General features: G+C 43.0%; 4 protein-coding genes across 5 annotated transcripts; 2 read left to right on the top strand and 2 right to left on the bottom strand.

The window, feature by feature from the left end:
• Positions 1-2,412: 2,412 nt before the first annotated feature.
• Positions 2,413-4,929, bottom strand: LOC125771959 (F-box/LRR-repeat protein 2-like). Its single transcript, XM_049443179.1, has 2 exons — positions 4,633-4,929; positions 2,413-4,572 (listed from the first exon to the last, which is right to left on the bottom strand). Exon 2 carries the CDS (start codon positions 4,557-4,559, stop codon positions 2,850-2,852), a length of 1,710 nt encoding a protein of 569 aa, XP_049299136.1. The 5' UTR covers positions 4,560-4,572; positions 4,633-4,929; the 3' UTR covers positions 2,413-2,849.
• A 20-nt stretch (positions 4,930-4,949) lies between these two features.
• On the top strand, positions 4,950-5,592 carry LOC125772027 (small integral membrane protein 12-A). The gene is made up of 3 exons (XM_049443303.1): positions 4,950-5,073; positions 5,132-5,307; positions 5,378-5,592. The coding sequence occupies exons 2-3, from the start codon at positions 5,178-5,180 to the stop codon at positions 5,512-5,514; spliced, it is 267 nt and encodes an 88-aa protein (XP_049299260.1). The 5' UTR covers positions 4,950-5,073; positions 5,132-5,177; the 3' UTR covers positions 5,515-5,592.
• A 287-nt stretch (positions 5,593-5,879) lies between these two features.
• On the bottom strand, positions 5,880-6,802 carry LOC125772023 (protein yippee-like). The gene is made up of 3 exons (XM_049443298.1): positions 6,371-6,802; positions 6,130-6,289; positions 5,880-6,063 (listed from the first exon to the last, which is right to left on the bottom strand). The coding sequence occupies exons 1-3, from the start codon at positions 6,486-6,488 to the stop codon at positions 5,988-5,990; spliced, it is 354 nt and encodes a 117-aa protein (XP_049299255.1). The 5' UTR covers positions 6,489-6,802; the 3' UTR covers positions 5,880-5,987.
• A 1,396-nt stretch (positions 6,803-8,198) lies between these two features.
• On the top strand, positions 8,199-13,755 carry LOC125771997 (PE-PGRS family protein PE_PGRS11). Of its 2 annotated transcripts, XM_049443269.1 has the most exons (7): positions 8,199-8,446; positions 11,732-11,906; positions 12,369-12,556; positions 12,630-12,803; positions 12,945-13,154; positions 13,357-13,470; positions 13,545-13,755. In XM_049443269.1, the coding sequence occupies exons 1-7, from the start codon at positions 8,372-8,374 to the stop codon at positions 13,638-13,640; spliced, it is 1,032 nt and encodes a 343-aa protein (XP_049299226.1). In that variant the 5' UTR covers positions 8,199-8,371; the 3' UTR covers positions 13,641-13,755. The 2 variants fall into 2 exon arrangements, with proteins under 2 accessions (XP_049299226.1, XP_049299227.1); XM_049443270.1 differs by lacking the exon at positions 12,945-13,154 and having other exon boundaries at positions 8,201-8,446.

Here is a 13,755-nt window from a genome sequence, read left to right as displayed (position 1 = left end):
GATCTTCTCAATTTCACGACGATTATGTATCTTTGGATTTCCTATTAGTGTGAGATGTCCTGCTCTTGTCTTGACACACAATTATGAAAGATTGTTGGTTTAAGACCCCGTATGCAGGACTGACTATCCTGCTACGGGCAAAAATAAGTTAAGGAAATTCAGAAAAGACAGACAAAGCTCTTTTGAGGTTGTAGTGGAACAAAAGAAAAAGATTGGTTTATTGTTTGTTTTGGTTTGGAATTACCCGAAACAAAGACAAAATTGATGTCGAGACGTAAATCAATATAATAACCGGATACACCTCTGAGAAATAGACTCTGTCCAAACCTGACGAGAATCTTCTTGCTGTGCTGATTTGATCTTCAGTGGATCTTCAGCGTCATTTGAATGGCACTGGATGACTTAGTTCTTGAACCATTTTTTGGTCGTCTACACAACGGAAAGATATTGGAGACACATGATACAGGAACTTGAAGAAATGGAAACGTACAAAATTCCATTAAGTTCCATTAAGTAATCAAGTTTAGTATAGGAACACGTTTTCATTCGTGATAATACATTTTTGTAAACCACAATCCTATGTTGATTCAATGTCCATGTGACTATCTCCAACTGAATTTTAGGATAAAAGTATATTACTTACCTAGTTAAGTGATTTATATGTTTCCTGTTTCCATTCTCCTTACAGCTTCTCACACTAACAGCCCTTCAAGACATCCTATCACGTGCTGTAGAAATTGAAAATCTTCTTCTGGTGGTAATAGTGGAAATGAATATCCTGTCGAGGGAACAATTCTTCAGTCACTTTGGTCAGGCGTTATTTCATCGAGGACTATTGCACCATTGTATTATAACACTTAGCAGTAGTAGCGGTCAGCCTGTACTGTTGAAATACGACGCCATTTCCAACCGCACTCAAACGTACGATTTGAATTCTTCAGTTGAAGACATTTTCCCATCATTCCTTCGTTCGCTAGCAGGTTACAAACTGAATGCCTTGCTTTCGGACAATTATCCCTACGCCTATGTACTGGCATCCGTCTGGGAAGGGATGGATGCTTATATCTTAACGCTTGCAAAGTATCGCTTCCAGTGTGAAATAAATCTCATCAATCTGGTCATTAACCGAAACAATGCGCTGCATCGTATGGAAACGATCCGCCAGCAGTTGGCAAATGGAACGATCGACATACATATGCCCCGTGCGCATATCGCTAACAAGAACACAGGTATCGGTATGGCCAGAGCATACGAATGGGAATCCCTAGTGCTGGTGGTACCGAAATCGGATCAGCTAAATCTCACCAACATTATGCTGCAACCATTTTCGATCGAGGTGTGGACGATGTTGTTGTGCTATTTGCTGGTGAAACAATTGTTTAAACTAATGTCCTTTTTGAAGCGACACTGCAAACAATGCCGAGTAGGGCATATAAAGTGTGGATGGTCCGTTTCCGTTAGTAGTGTATCAACGGTCGCTGTGGAGTTAGTATCCTTCCTGCTAATCGAAGCTTATCTCGCGAAAATCACCGAATTTCTGCTCTACAGTCGCTTCCGGAACGATCCACGCACGCTGGATGAATTCTTCGAATCCGACATCTTGGTTCTCATCCCAGAGTATATGGACCCTCTGGTGGACACGTTTGGTTCTAATGTGGCTTCAAATTTTCGAGCTAAATGTGTCCGTCCGGACGCATTTGCCAAGATGCCTACCAGTTGCTGCGCACGTATTCACACTCTACCACGTGCGGAGTATATCGTGCGAATGGAAAAATACTTTGACACGCGTCTTGGCCGCAAACAGTTGTACATTCTGCCCGAGCATCTTAAAATCATCCCCATGAGCTATCTGCTAGGGAAAAATTTTGCCTTCAAGAACTCATTCGAGCTGTTCCTACTGCATGTGTACGAGAGTGGATTGATACAGCAGTACGTGAGTTCGCACCGGAACGAAATGGCAATGATGGAACGTAACTTCTTCTCGAAAGGTTGGCTTACTTTGGATGACCTTTTGCCACTTTTTGTACTGCTCGCGAGTGGTTGGTGCTGTAGTTTTGTGGTTTTTTTGTTTGAGATTGTTAAGGTGCAATATAATCGTTATGTCGGACGGAATATTGTCATACCGTTCAGCCAGTAGCATATCAGTTGATCCGTGAAGAATTTCCTAAAGTATCGCCCAACAAGTCGTAGTAAATTTGAACATCAACGGCAGAGATGTAACGCATCTAGACCAACCATCTCATTGGACAAAGGCAAGTCTATTAGCATGCGAAAAAAAATTCTAAAAAGCATTATAAAGGGTCAGCATGAGCTTTTGATGAGTCGCTAAGGCAAAGTATAGCTTTTCCCTTGCGATTCTCAATAAAAACTGTAACACTTGAGAACAAATCGACGATACCTTGGCTAGCAGAGTTTGTATAAATTAGTCGAAAACCAACGTTTTACTTTATTGCTTATTTTTGTTTGACGTGGAGAAAATGTAACACCTCCCTAAAGCACATCTATGAATTAAAAAAAAAAACACTTTTACACTAGTCATGAAATATATGTCATAAAATAGAATTCAACTAGTTACGAATAATGTTGTTTCCTCTTTCGAACACTTCGTCTTTCGCTCGCTAATCGTAAGCATAACAAAAAACCGAAACAAAAAATATAAAACCAACCGTATACTTGGTTTCATTTTCAAACCTACACGCTATACTTAAAGATAAGGGATCAATTTTCCGGTTCTCAACAAAACAAAAAACCCGCAATAGATTATTGTTCTTGCACACCGAGGGTTGTGCCCGGAAATGGGAAAGGGAGGGGAGGATGGTTCGGTATGAGCATTTTAGCATCACGTGCTTTCACACGTGCAGTGATCGTATTGTGCGTACGTTTCTTAACCGTGCTTTCGCAGTCGCGCTCAGCTGCGGACAGTTAAGCGCATTAAGCCACACCAAGCTGCGACAGTGCCGCACGATATGTTCCACCGACAGGTCGGTAATCGCTTTACAGCTTTCCAGATTCAGCAACCGTAGATTGCGCAAATCCCGGCACAGGTACAGCACGGCTGTATCACAGATACGCTTGCAGGCGTCCACCAGCACGTACTCGAGCTGCGGACAGTCACGCACGAGCGTCGCAATGCCCGCCTCGGTTATGTACAACCCCCGCAGATCGATCTTCTTCAGCAGTGGAAACCGTAACGCCATCAACGCCTGATCGGACAGATCTCGACAGTGGCTCAGATTTAGATAGCACAGCTTGTGCAGGTTCGCGATCGGGTAGAATCGTATCCGCTCGAACGGCATCACAATCGTATCGAACACGTCCCGGTTGAAGAAGCTATCGCCGAGATCGATTGTGCGCTGCAGGTTCAAATATTCCAGCCCTTTCAGATGCGAAAAAGCGATCTGCAGATCGTGAATGTTTTCGTACGTACACTGGTACAGCGTTAGGCTGCGTATGTTTGGGCAGCGTTCGAAAAACCGTGGCAGTGTGTTGCGCGAGAACATTGCCGCCGAAACGAACAGCTTCTCGAGCGCTGGATTTTCGTACGCACTCAGATCGATGTTACCCTTCATCTGTGTTGCGTCCGTAATCTTGAGATAGTTTAGCTGCGGCATGTTGGCTAAAAACGACCGGTGCAGGTTGGTGATGCGTGCCACCCGAAGCTTGATGCGCTTCATCTGCGGCAGAAAGGCACTGAGGGCTTGCAGAAACTGTTCGCTGGCGGAGAACAGATTGTCCAGATTAAGGTGCACTATCGTTGGCTGCAAGCGTGCCAGCAGCAGTATATCGTTTTCCTTGATTGCAAAGCACGATTTGAGCGAAACCTTACGTAACCGTAGATTCTTGATCCTTCCGATTTGTTGCAACATCGCACCGGTCGCTTTTGTGTAGCTAAGTGTAATCGCTTCGAGGGTCGCACTTAACGTGGCCACAAAGCTCACCAACTGTTCGCCCCATCGTTCGTACGAAGAAAACGTCAGCTTTACCGCCTTCAGGTTGGGACAGATGCGTTTCAACAGGTTCAAAAATCCATCGTACAGAAAGGAGGATCGGATCGTGAGCGAGTGCAACCGTTCCAGACGGAAATCGATTGGTGCGTTGTAGATTTGTGGACCATCGAACTTGATCGATTTAATTGTAAGTGAGCGTAAGTTGTCCCGTGTGGACTGTAGCACTCCCACCAACGTTTCGCCACTGATTGTGCACTCGTTCAGCGTTAGTTCTACCGTATGACTACCGATGGATCGCCACAGCATTGGGGCGGAAGTGATGAAGCAGGATTTTAGGCATACTTTCTCGAACGTGCTGCGAGTACTTTCCAGTACCGGACACGGTTCGACACCTTCCTCTATCCGAAAGTTCCGCAGGGACAGGACAAACCTATTCATAAGCGCACGGTTGTTGATCACTATTTCGTACCAGTGTCGGCAGGTTTGACGCACCGAGGCCAGATCGGGAACGCGTAGGTTGTGAAAGATTGCGGTCAGCACCTCGGTCGGAAGCGATTGGATGGTGGTGGTGCCTGTGGAAAGGCTCGTTTCGACGGACGGCGACACATCCATCGCACCGAGACGTCTGCAAAGTGTACAGAAAAAATGATTGTTTCGTCCCCACGGGAAAACCTTACACACTTACCCCAGCGACTGTTGAACGCAATATTGTGGCGGAAATGCAGCAAATCTTAAACGGAACTGCAACCGAAATCGCACGATTGAATAATACGAAACAAAGAGACGCAAAAAGGAGAACAAAAGTTTTTGTTGTTTTCAATCGCAATTTTTTCCGTCGTCCAAATCTGTTTACGCACCCGTTCAGAAGGCCTAGTTGAGAAGTGCAATTTTTCATCGGTCGTTCAACAAGTAGGAAAGTGTGATTTAGCGAATGAGGTTATTTGAAATTGATCCGGGTTTGTATGCAACCATGACTCAGAAAAGACACACCCTACCTTAGCTATGCAGTTGAACTTGTAGCTGTAAACTAGCAAGTCCATGGCCAGCTGATTGTCAACAAACTAACGTCACGAAATTGCCGGAATAAAACCAAAACAAACGAAAATTACCAACCATTGTACTGCAGGCAAGTGCGTAAAAATGGTTTTATCCAGCCGTTTTCTCATCATTTTGTTTCGTTTTAGGGCGAAAATATTTATCAGTCATCAAAAGTGGTACTAGAATTTCAACATGTGGCCTCTGATTATGCAATTCCTGCGTTCCAATGCCGCCTACATCACACTCCCCGTAGCAACTTTAGTTGGTGTGATAGGATATAACATCGAGGGCCTCCTTTCGGACAAATACACCCCATATAGCCGTAAGCGAAAGTGAACATCACAATTTGGAACTACAGTTACCTTTATATGAACTTTAATATCACTTTCCAGCTTCCATTCAAGAGAAACGAGCAGAACGTATTACCGAGGACGAGAAACTCAAAGTGGCGGCCGACGTGGAAAAGCTAGTTTACAAAGAGAATGTATTGGGACGAAACCTTTCGCCTTCACTTGAGAATGGGAAATAGATGTTTGTATTGTTAAGCTTCTGTTGATAGCATTTCCTAGTGATAACCGAGCAATAAACTCTAGAATGTTGTTTTAAATACGACCATACTCATTTCAAACGTGCGTTTGTAGATATGAATTGTACAATTTTAACAAAAAATAGTTATTCGATTCTACATAGACCATTTGCCAACATTCTATTTGTATGAATCAGCAGCATAATTTATTAGTCGTTGAACAAATACGCAAATTCACAAACTGTCCTACCATTGTACTACAAATACACCATGCTTTATTGACATACACATTATTGGTCGATAATACACTATAGGGAGAACGTAAAGTTTGCCGGTCATAAAACGCAAAACTAAGCTAAGCATGAAAATAAATTTGTGCCTCAACAGCAGAAACGCATTATCCACGAGAGGGACATTTTATTCCGTGTTTTTACTTAATTGTTGGAAATACAAAGCATCAAGCACTACATTTCCATTTACTGCTGAACGAAAGGAAAACCTGTAGAATCAATTAATCGACTACGCTCGAGAAGAACAGCTCCTTCTTTGTACCTGTTCGTTTTGTTAAAAAAAGAGTGAGATTTTATCGAAAGGCATCTCCTAGGATTATATACATACTGCTGTGTTTTTTGCATCGCAAACTCGTACATCCAACCCAGATTGACATTGCACTTCTTGCACATCACATCACGCACCAGATGGTATCCAGTATTCATTTGGCGGCATTGCACCTCGGAGTACGTAAGATTGACGACACGCCTGAACAAATACGCAGGACCTGAAAATTGACACCGGGTGTAGTGGAAAACCAGATTCAGTATCTGCTAATCGTGCTTCGTACAACTAAACTGTCACGTACCGGTTGCTCCATGGAATCTGGTGCTGATGAGTTCCTGCCAGGCGGACAAATTTGTATTGCAGACGGCACAGTTGAACAGCTTTTCGCCGTTGATATGTTCGAGGAAAATTTTACCCATGATTACAAACCAGCAGCAGTATGGTAAAGTCCTGAAATGTAATCATGAACGTAGTATATTTGCTTTCGCCGCACAAGCACTAGTTGAGCCGTTTGGATACAGCTGTCGAATGGCGGCTTTCATGTCAAAGCTGTCAAAATGCGATTTTTAAAAAATCTCCTATAAACAAACATAAACAGGCCATGATTTTTCGAGATTGTAGAATTGTTGAGTTGAAAGTGAGTTGATTGGAGAACCAAATTAAGAATTTTTAATTGTAACGAACTTTTGTGTCTTTTACTAAAGCATTCGATGAAGAGGATCAAACTATTAGTTGGAGCTTGCATTGCCATCCTGCTGACTTTGCATGAATGGAGTTGGGATTGCTCGTCGTGGCGCTAAAGATGTGCCAGATTTGGGCGTGATCGGTTGAGGTTTATTTCCGGAGGAGACCGAATAGCTACACGATAAAAACGATTTATTGGTGAGTACCCTAAAGATAACCTCGAATACTAACAGGTGTACACTAATGAAGGTTAAAACGGTGACCTAAATATTGCCAGTCAATGACGCACGGTTGACGGACCTAGTCCGGGGTAATTGGAGTATTCTCAAGTAGTACAGACTTATCTGGAGCACCAGAGTCGACTCAGGATTTTCCCCGGCATCGGATCTGGTTCATGAATGGATTCCGGATTTCCGGTCACTTGAGTCACACAATAAAAAAATATAGCTGAAAAGCTTTTTAGTTTGCGTTGGTAAAGTACTATAGAGATACTCAGAAGTATTTTGGATTTTTTAAGGATTACGTAAAGCTAATAATATTTTAAACCTCTTTACCTCCCTCTCAAATTTCAAAGCTTCCATTATTTGAAAAAAATAAATAAAATCAATATGTTCGCATGTGTAGCACCACTCTCGTATAACATCACCCTAGTATTTCTCGTTCATATCTGGGAGGAAGAATGGAAATAGATAGCACGAAATCTCCATGTATAACACCAGCATAACCTTTTTTTTATCGAAAACGTTTGCTGTTAGCAAATATAACTTCTCCTACTACTCTTATTAAAACCGAAAGGAAGTTGCCTTTTGGACCACATGTACTTCGACCTTGTCTAACGCTTCGCCCATTCTTACTATTCACATGTATCGAAGACTCTAGAATTATAAGCGAAACAAATCTTCAATTGATAAAAATAAATACCTAAATCATCTACCTAGCCACTACTCAGCGGAAGAATTGTTCTATTCATTAGAAATAGCTTTTCCAAGCAAACAGCGTAAAAGATCAATTATCTGACTCAATTAAGTGAGTTGCGACGTGACGTCAGCCGCTAAGGGTAAACGTAAAGAGATCAAAAAGGAACACACTCTCCAGTACGTGGTTGGGTACGTTCCAAAATATAGAGAATCATTCTGTTCAATATTTACGCATGTATGCAGCAGTTGCTGTGGTGCCGCCTCGTTCCATTCCGGAGGATGCTATCTTTGGTTGAACCAGTTTTTTGTCTTTGCGCGAACGTTTATTCCGCTTCCTAAAACTTGCCAGCTGGACTTGCACCGCAAGTTCGACAAAGGATTGTGAGGAACGGAACGCAAAACGCCTTGTCGGTCGGCCGTACCACCCAATCGGTGAAGTGGGGTTTCTACGTCATTATCCTCGCTGCGAATAAGCCGCCGTTTCGCTATCCGAACCGGCGAAGCAAGTCACCGTAACGAACGGCCCTTAAGAGTGTAAAGCAGCTAGCATCTCGTAGCAGTGCGAGTCGATCATTCGAGCGCGCAACATCTCAATAGCGGTAGAATATCCGGCAAATTCAGCTGCCGTTACTAAACTCAGTTAGTGCAGAAGGGTGTCCAAAGTTGGTGAAACGGCAGGAAGAACGCATCTTTACCGCAGGATGAGATCCGCCATTTGTATCGGTTTATTGATCCTCGTGATCGTACAGTGCACCCTGGCCAGTCCAGTTCCGCAAGTAAGTTTCGTGGCTATAGATTTGCTTACAGCGTTACGCATGAACTGTTCTGCTCGAATATGGTCGACATACATTATGTGTGAGTGCTGAGTGTTCCGTATTACGTTTGAAGTTAGGCATTCTGTCTTCTACCTCGGTTGATATCGTGACGCTAACGTGAGATGCATGATGATGTGAAATTTATTTGCAGACGAAAGCTCGTACACGATCGCAAAAGATCGGTCCATTTCATTACCATACAAAAGCCATACGAGGACAGTGCGAACAGTGTTTTTCCACTGGACGGGTTTGTCCATCAATAGTATGGAAATTTTAAACGGCAAGAGATCAGTGTCGGAGGGCTGTCCTATATCGCACGTTGGCTTGGCTTGAATTAAAATCATTGTTTGAAGTGATGGAACGCTTTCGCAAACAGCAAACAATTTCAGTAGATTGTGTCGTACAGTAGTGATTCATAATGGTGTGATTCTTGCCTTTTTGTGCTGACACAATAATTACACTAGTATGCAGGAGATGTACCCTTTGGCGTACATCGCAGTGATCGTGATCGTGATGTTCATAATTCACCCTTTAATTAAAAAGGTAGCGAGAAAGACACAACCAGGTTGTGTTGCTGAAATAGAAGATTATTTCATTTAAAAATTAAAGAAAAACTATTGGCTTTGAAGATTAATTAAACCTTTTTTTCTAGAGAAGAAATCTCGAGATGTAATGGAAACAAAAATGCTTAGTCATAGCCATTAGATCGTATGCCTTTGAATCATTCATATTTAATTTATTATTTTCAATCTTCAAACCTCACCCTTCGACAATGTCCATAATTAGCTAAAGTTTCCATAAGGCGTAAAGTTTTTTTTTATGCTAGAAACATCATCGGACATCAACGTCACTAACGACGAAATTTAGTTTCTTATCCAATCAGCGCAAAGGACGCATCAAATACGTTTGCTTCACAGTTCGCTACCCTTTTGGCAGAAGGCAATAGAAAACACAGGTGCAGAAATAAGTAAAAAAAAAACAAAACAGACAAAAAAAGATCAAAGAAAATTAATTCCAAAAGAGGTGTTGGAAAAATGAAGAATCTCTTCTATTTTGTTCACTTCTTCCACCGTAAACATCCACGTGGAAGGTTAAATTGTGTTTGACTGAGGTGGAATAATCGCTAGTTTGCTAGAAGGTGTGTCAATGCTTTCTGCTAGCGTAAGGTTCTTCACTATCGGCAGGTGCTGTCGTTTCCTACAGAATCCTACTTTCGAAACAAAGCGAAACGCACAGAAAGAAACTAAAATGAAATCGATTCATACCCCTATCCTGAGACACAGTTACAGTCACCCTAAACCAGTTTGCTAAATCGTTCTACGTACCACAAAACCGGGCGGGGAGAGAAGACAAACGACAAATGGGGGATATTTAAATTTGTGTGCTAAAAATCACCTTTTTTAAGGTCCATTTGCTGTGGGCTGGTTCATGGAAGATCCGATCGTATCGGATCGGATGAATAATGTATGCGATCTAGTGTGTGGAAGAGTCTACGATTGTGTGAAAATAAAACACACAACCCGCAGAACGATGCCCTTTTTTTGTGCTCGCGAAAACATAACGAAAGATCTGCACGCGGCACAAAGCGACGAACCCGAATGTGACTGTAGATCGTACGGTGCGCGATAGGCGCATATCAAAACCACCGCCGCACCGGTTGCAGTCGGTAGCAGTGACCAAAACTAAAAGTAAAAGTTGCCCGACAGGAAATAGATCATGGTGCATGGCATGATGCGATGCTACACTTGACATTGACCACCAATGTACCGTACGCTTGAATGATGGTGGTTCGATTTTGTTTCGGTGAGTGGATGAATGCATGGACATTTTCTGTGGGATCACTACCGGTGAATCAACACGTCACAATACCATTTGATACGTGTTTTTACACTAATCGAAGTAATTAAATCATTCCGATCTGAAGTTGTAATGTTATCCTTTGTTCCACGAGTCTACGCGCGGTGATCGATTCTAGATGAATCAGTTCTTCACTAGCTTCTGTTTTGATCGTTTGCTCGGACTTGGGTTTTTTTTTTGCTTGTAAAAATACATTAGAGGAACAGTTTGAAGCACCTAAACAACAACAAACCATTCTAGAAGGTTATTAAAGGTTAGGTCCTTGTGTTTTTTACCTTTATTGCCACCCATTACAACTCACCTTATTGATTAGTTCCAGCAATACGTAGGCAGTGTAATCAACGATACACTCGATTTTCTCGTCATGTTTTTTGTTTGTGCGCGAATAAAAATATAGCAAGTCGTTTAAATGGATGCGTTGTAGTTGTGGGCTTTTATACAAGCTTGACTGGAAATCGTGACGCTTGACGGAATTTATCAGAGTATATTAAACATTCGATGGTTTTGCAAAAGTGCGTTTTGCAGTGGTGTGAGCTTAAGTCCACCGAGCATAGGATGGGAATGATACGTGTTTCTACGTATGTCGTGAATATGTCTGACGTGCGTTGTAAGCTTGAGTTCCGTCAGCTCGTTGGAACAGGTTTGCCAATGATGTTTCCAACGGGAGCAAGAACATGCTAAACGTCGACATTCTTAGTATTCTCTCTTGTGAGAGCTGCGCTGCCTTTTTTTGCGCACAATAAAAATGTAAAAAAAAAAAACAAACAAGTTACACTAAGGAAAGATCTTCAAATGTGGAATTAAATAAGTAAGAACATAATGTAAAACAAGTTTTATGCGATTAAACATATGTACTTTTTAGTGTATCTTGTATTCCCGCATGATCATCTTCTCTTTTAATTGAATATGATCATCTGATCGCTATCGCTGGATGTATCTCTTTACAATCGTTTGCTTCGATAGTCTCGTTTGGTTTTTCCTGTGTCACAGAACAAGTTTTCACTCGCATGATGGCGTCATGGCTCAATTGAAGATTCACCTTTAAAAATTTGCGATTCGATCGTACGCTCACGCTGCACCCCGACCCGCACGTCACCGCCATAAATAATCGGAATCGAGATCGGGCATTCTAACGGCTGGCGCAAAACACTTGATCGACGGACACCGTTGCACTACCGGGTGACGCGTGACAGAATGACGGTTAGAAGAAGAGAAAGATTAATTGTGAAACGATAGGATCAGCCCGACCATCGTCACACGCTTATTAATGATGATTGTGTAATAGCTCCCCAGATAATGTAAATAGAACCGGAGCTCGGGAACTGGAAACAACTTGCGGCTGCTGCTTCGTTACTACAGTGATCGTTTTCGTATTTCCTTCGTCCACAGTTCCTTACCTTCCGCGATGGGAAGTTCGGCGTAAACTTCGGTGGCTACCATGCAGAGGCCGGTTTGGGTGGACTGCTGACGGGCAACAGTGCCCACGGTGGTCTGTCCGCTTCGGCCGGAACACCCCACGGGCAGCAGGCCGGTGCCGGCATTGGCGGTTTGCTCGGTGGCAATGGTAACGGAATATTGGGTGGTTTCTTGGGTGCTTACGCACGGTCGCCAGGATATTACTAAACCTCACTTGCACCGCACTGTGTATCGATGCATGACGATACATAAACCCCACTTAACTGCAATGCATCCGAACATTTATGTTTGTGTTGTTAATAAACTAAAAGTGTTTGCTTTATGTTTAATTGTTTGATCTAACTAACTGCATGTTTACTGTGTGTTAACTTGCCTTGCACGTGTAAAACGAAACAAATAACTAATCTTCCTAGGTGGTGTTGAGTGGCCTTGGCCGTGTGTTTGGATGCAGACACAGTATTAGTTCAATTTAACAGCTAACAGCTCAACTAAAGTACTATACAATGTATGTATGTGTATAGCGCACCAAGCAACCAAGTAACCGGACCGGGTGGACAACTAACCAAACCCTTCGAAGGTTAATGCTTACCGGAAGAAACCACATTCTCAGAACGCACCGCGGGAGGAGCTTACGCTGGCGCCACGGCTGGGCAAGGTGTTGGAGCTAGTGCAGCCATCGGCGGAGGACTTGATGGAGCGGGCGGTGCTGGCGGTGTTGGTGCCGAATCGCATGCCGGAGGAGTGAGCAGAAAGGTCGTCCGACTGGGCCAAACTAACCAAGGAGCACCACCATCGGAGGTAGTCACAAAACAAATGTAGATTGAAAGGAAACTAGATACTAATCCGGATGTTCCATTACCGTTCTGTTAAGGTCGTCATTGCGAAGGAAACGGGTGTAAACTACGGTGGAAACTTTGAACGGATCGATAACCAACATGTGAAGGAAGTGCACACCGAGTTGAGAGCACCGGCACCTCACCCAGCTCCAGCACACACCTTCCAGAAGACGGTGTACAAGAAAAAAGTCATAAGCCATCCGCACAAGGTAAGATCTTTAGTAGATTACTCGCTTAAAAGGGACCCTCAAAATTTATGTCACCCAATACAACGCACACGTTCACATGGGACATCCGACGAACAATTCTTCAAATCAAAAAAAAACAAACCTTATCAAAATTCCTCGCAGGTCGCAGTATTTGAAACACATCACACCGGACCCCAGCCTCAGCTGGACATTAATCGGTTCTTCGACTTCCAAACATTCTCCAACTTGGGTGCGCACTATGCTCATCCTGCTCCGCCGCCACCACCACCACCACCAGCACCGATCGTCCAAAAAACGCTGGTGAAACAGGTGTCCTATGAACCTGTACACACACCTACCTACCAGAAAGAGGTACCACTATTGGATTTTGCCCCTTGAAAAATGCGATCTTCATTTGGATCTTTTCTTTAATTCATCTTAGCTTTTGCACACACACACACACATACACACAAACAGCTACATTTCATTGTGAATATGATCATTTTCTTCATGTGCTTATGTACTAGATGAGAAATGGGATCACTTTAACGTTATCCTTTTCTTCCCATCACAGGTACACACCCGTTTTGATTCATCAAATGGACACAGCGGTGGAGGATCATCCTCGAGCACTCACGTAGTTGCCAGCTCGACTCACAATGCTAACTTCTGGAACGATATCTTCAACGTAAGTTCCGTACATTCTCGCTCTTGGGTTGGAAATGATCTTATAATCGTTTTTACCTACGTCTTTTCCTATAGATTCCCATATCCACACTGACCGCAGTCAATCAGCTTCTGAACAATAAGGCCGGAAGTGGTAGTGTGCATGTCGAGAAGCACGTAGAAGTTCATTAAATGCTCTCTTGAAGGATATTCAAGTGAATATCACAGTGAATCGGCAAACGTGGGCAACTTGTGTCAAGTAAAACGATTTAAATTAAACATATCTATTTGGTGAATATGTAACGTA

The sequence above is a fragment of the Anopheles funestus genome, chromosome 3RL (genome assembly GCF_943734845.2).
Source record: "Anopheles funestus chromosome 3RL, idAnoFuneDA-416_04, whole genome shotgun sequence".
Lineage (NCBI taxonomy): Eukaryota > Metazoa > Arthropoda > Insecta > Diptera > Culicidae > Anopheles > Anopheles funestus.
Note: the sequence above shows the minus strand (reverse complement) of the source record. Positions and strands in the feature narration are given on the sequence as shown.

What these genes read in the sequence shown, in the direction of transcription:
- LOC125771997 (XM_049443269.1), top strand. Translation starts at nt 8,372, where the DNA reads ATGAGATCCGCCATTTGTATCGGTTTATTGATCCTCGTGATCGTACAG. An exon ending in CGGTTTGCTCGGTGGCAATG is followed by an intron (nt 11,907 to 12,368) that starts GTAACGGAATAT and finishes CCACATTCTCAG; the next exon opens with AACGCACCGCGGGAGGAGCT. An exon ending in AAGGAGCACCACCATCGGAG is followed by an intron (nt 12,557 to 12,629) that starts GTAGTCACAAAA and finishes CGTTCTGTTAAG; the next exon opens with GTCGTCATTGCGAAGGAAAC.
- LOC125772027 (XM_049443303.1), top strand. Translation starts at nt 5,178, where the DNA reads ATGTGGCCTCTGATTATGCAATTCCTGCGTTCCAATGCCGCCTACATC. An exon ending in CAAATACACCCCATATAGCC is followed by an intron (nt 5,308 to 5,377) that starts GTAAGCGAAAGT and finishes ATCACTTTCCAG; the next exon opens with CTTCCATTCAAGAGAAACGA.
- LOC125771959 (XM_049443179.1), bottom strand. Translation starts at nt 4,559, where the DNA reads ATGGATGTGTCGCCGTCCGTCGAAACGAGCCTTTCCACAGGCACCACC.
- LOC125772023 (XM_049443298.1), bottom strand. Translation starts at nt 6,488, where the DNA reads ATGGGTAAAATTTTCCTCGAACATATCAACGGCGAAAAGCTGTTCAAC. An exon ending in CAGATTCCATGGAGCAACCG is followed by an intron (nt 6,290 to 6,370) that starts GTACGTGACAGT and finishes GTCAATTTTCAG; the next exon opens with GTCCTGCGTATTTGTTCAGG. An exon ending in GCGATGCAAAAAACACAGCA is followed by an intron (nt 6,064 to 6,129) that starts GTATGTATATAA and finishes CAAAACGAACAG; the next exon opens with GTACAAAGAAGGAGCTGTTC.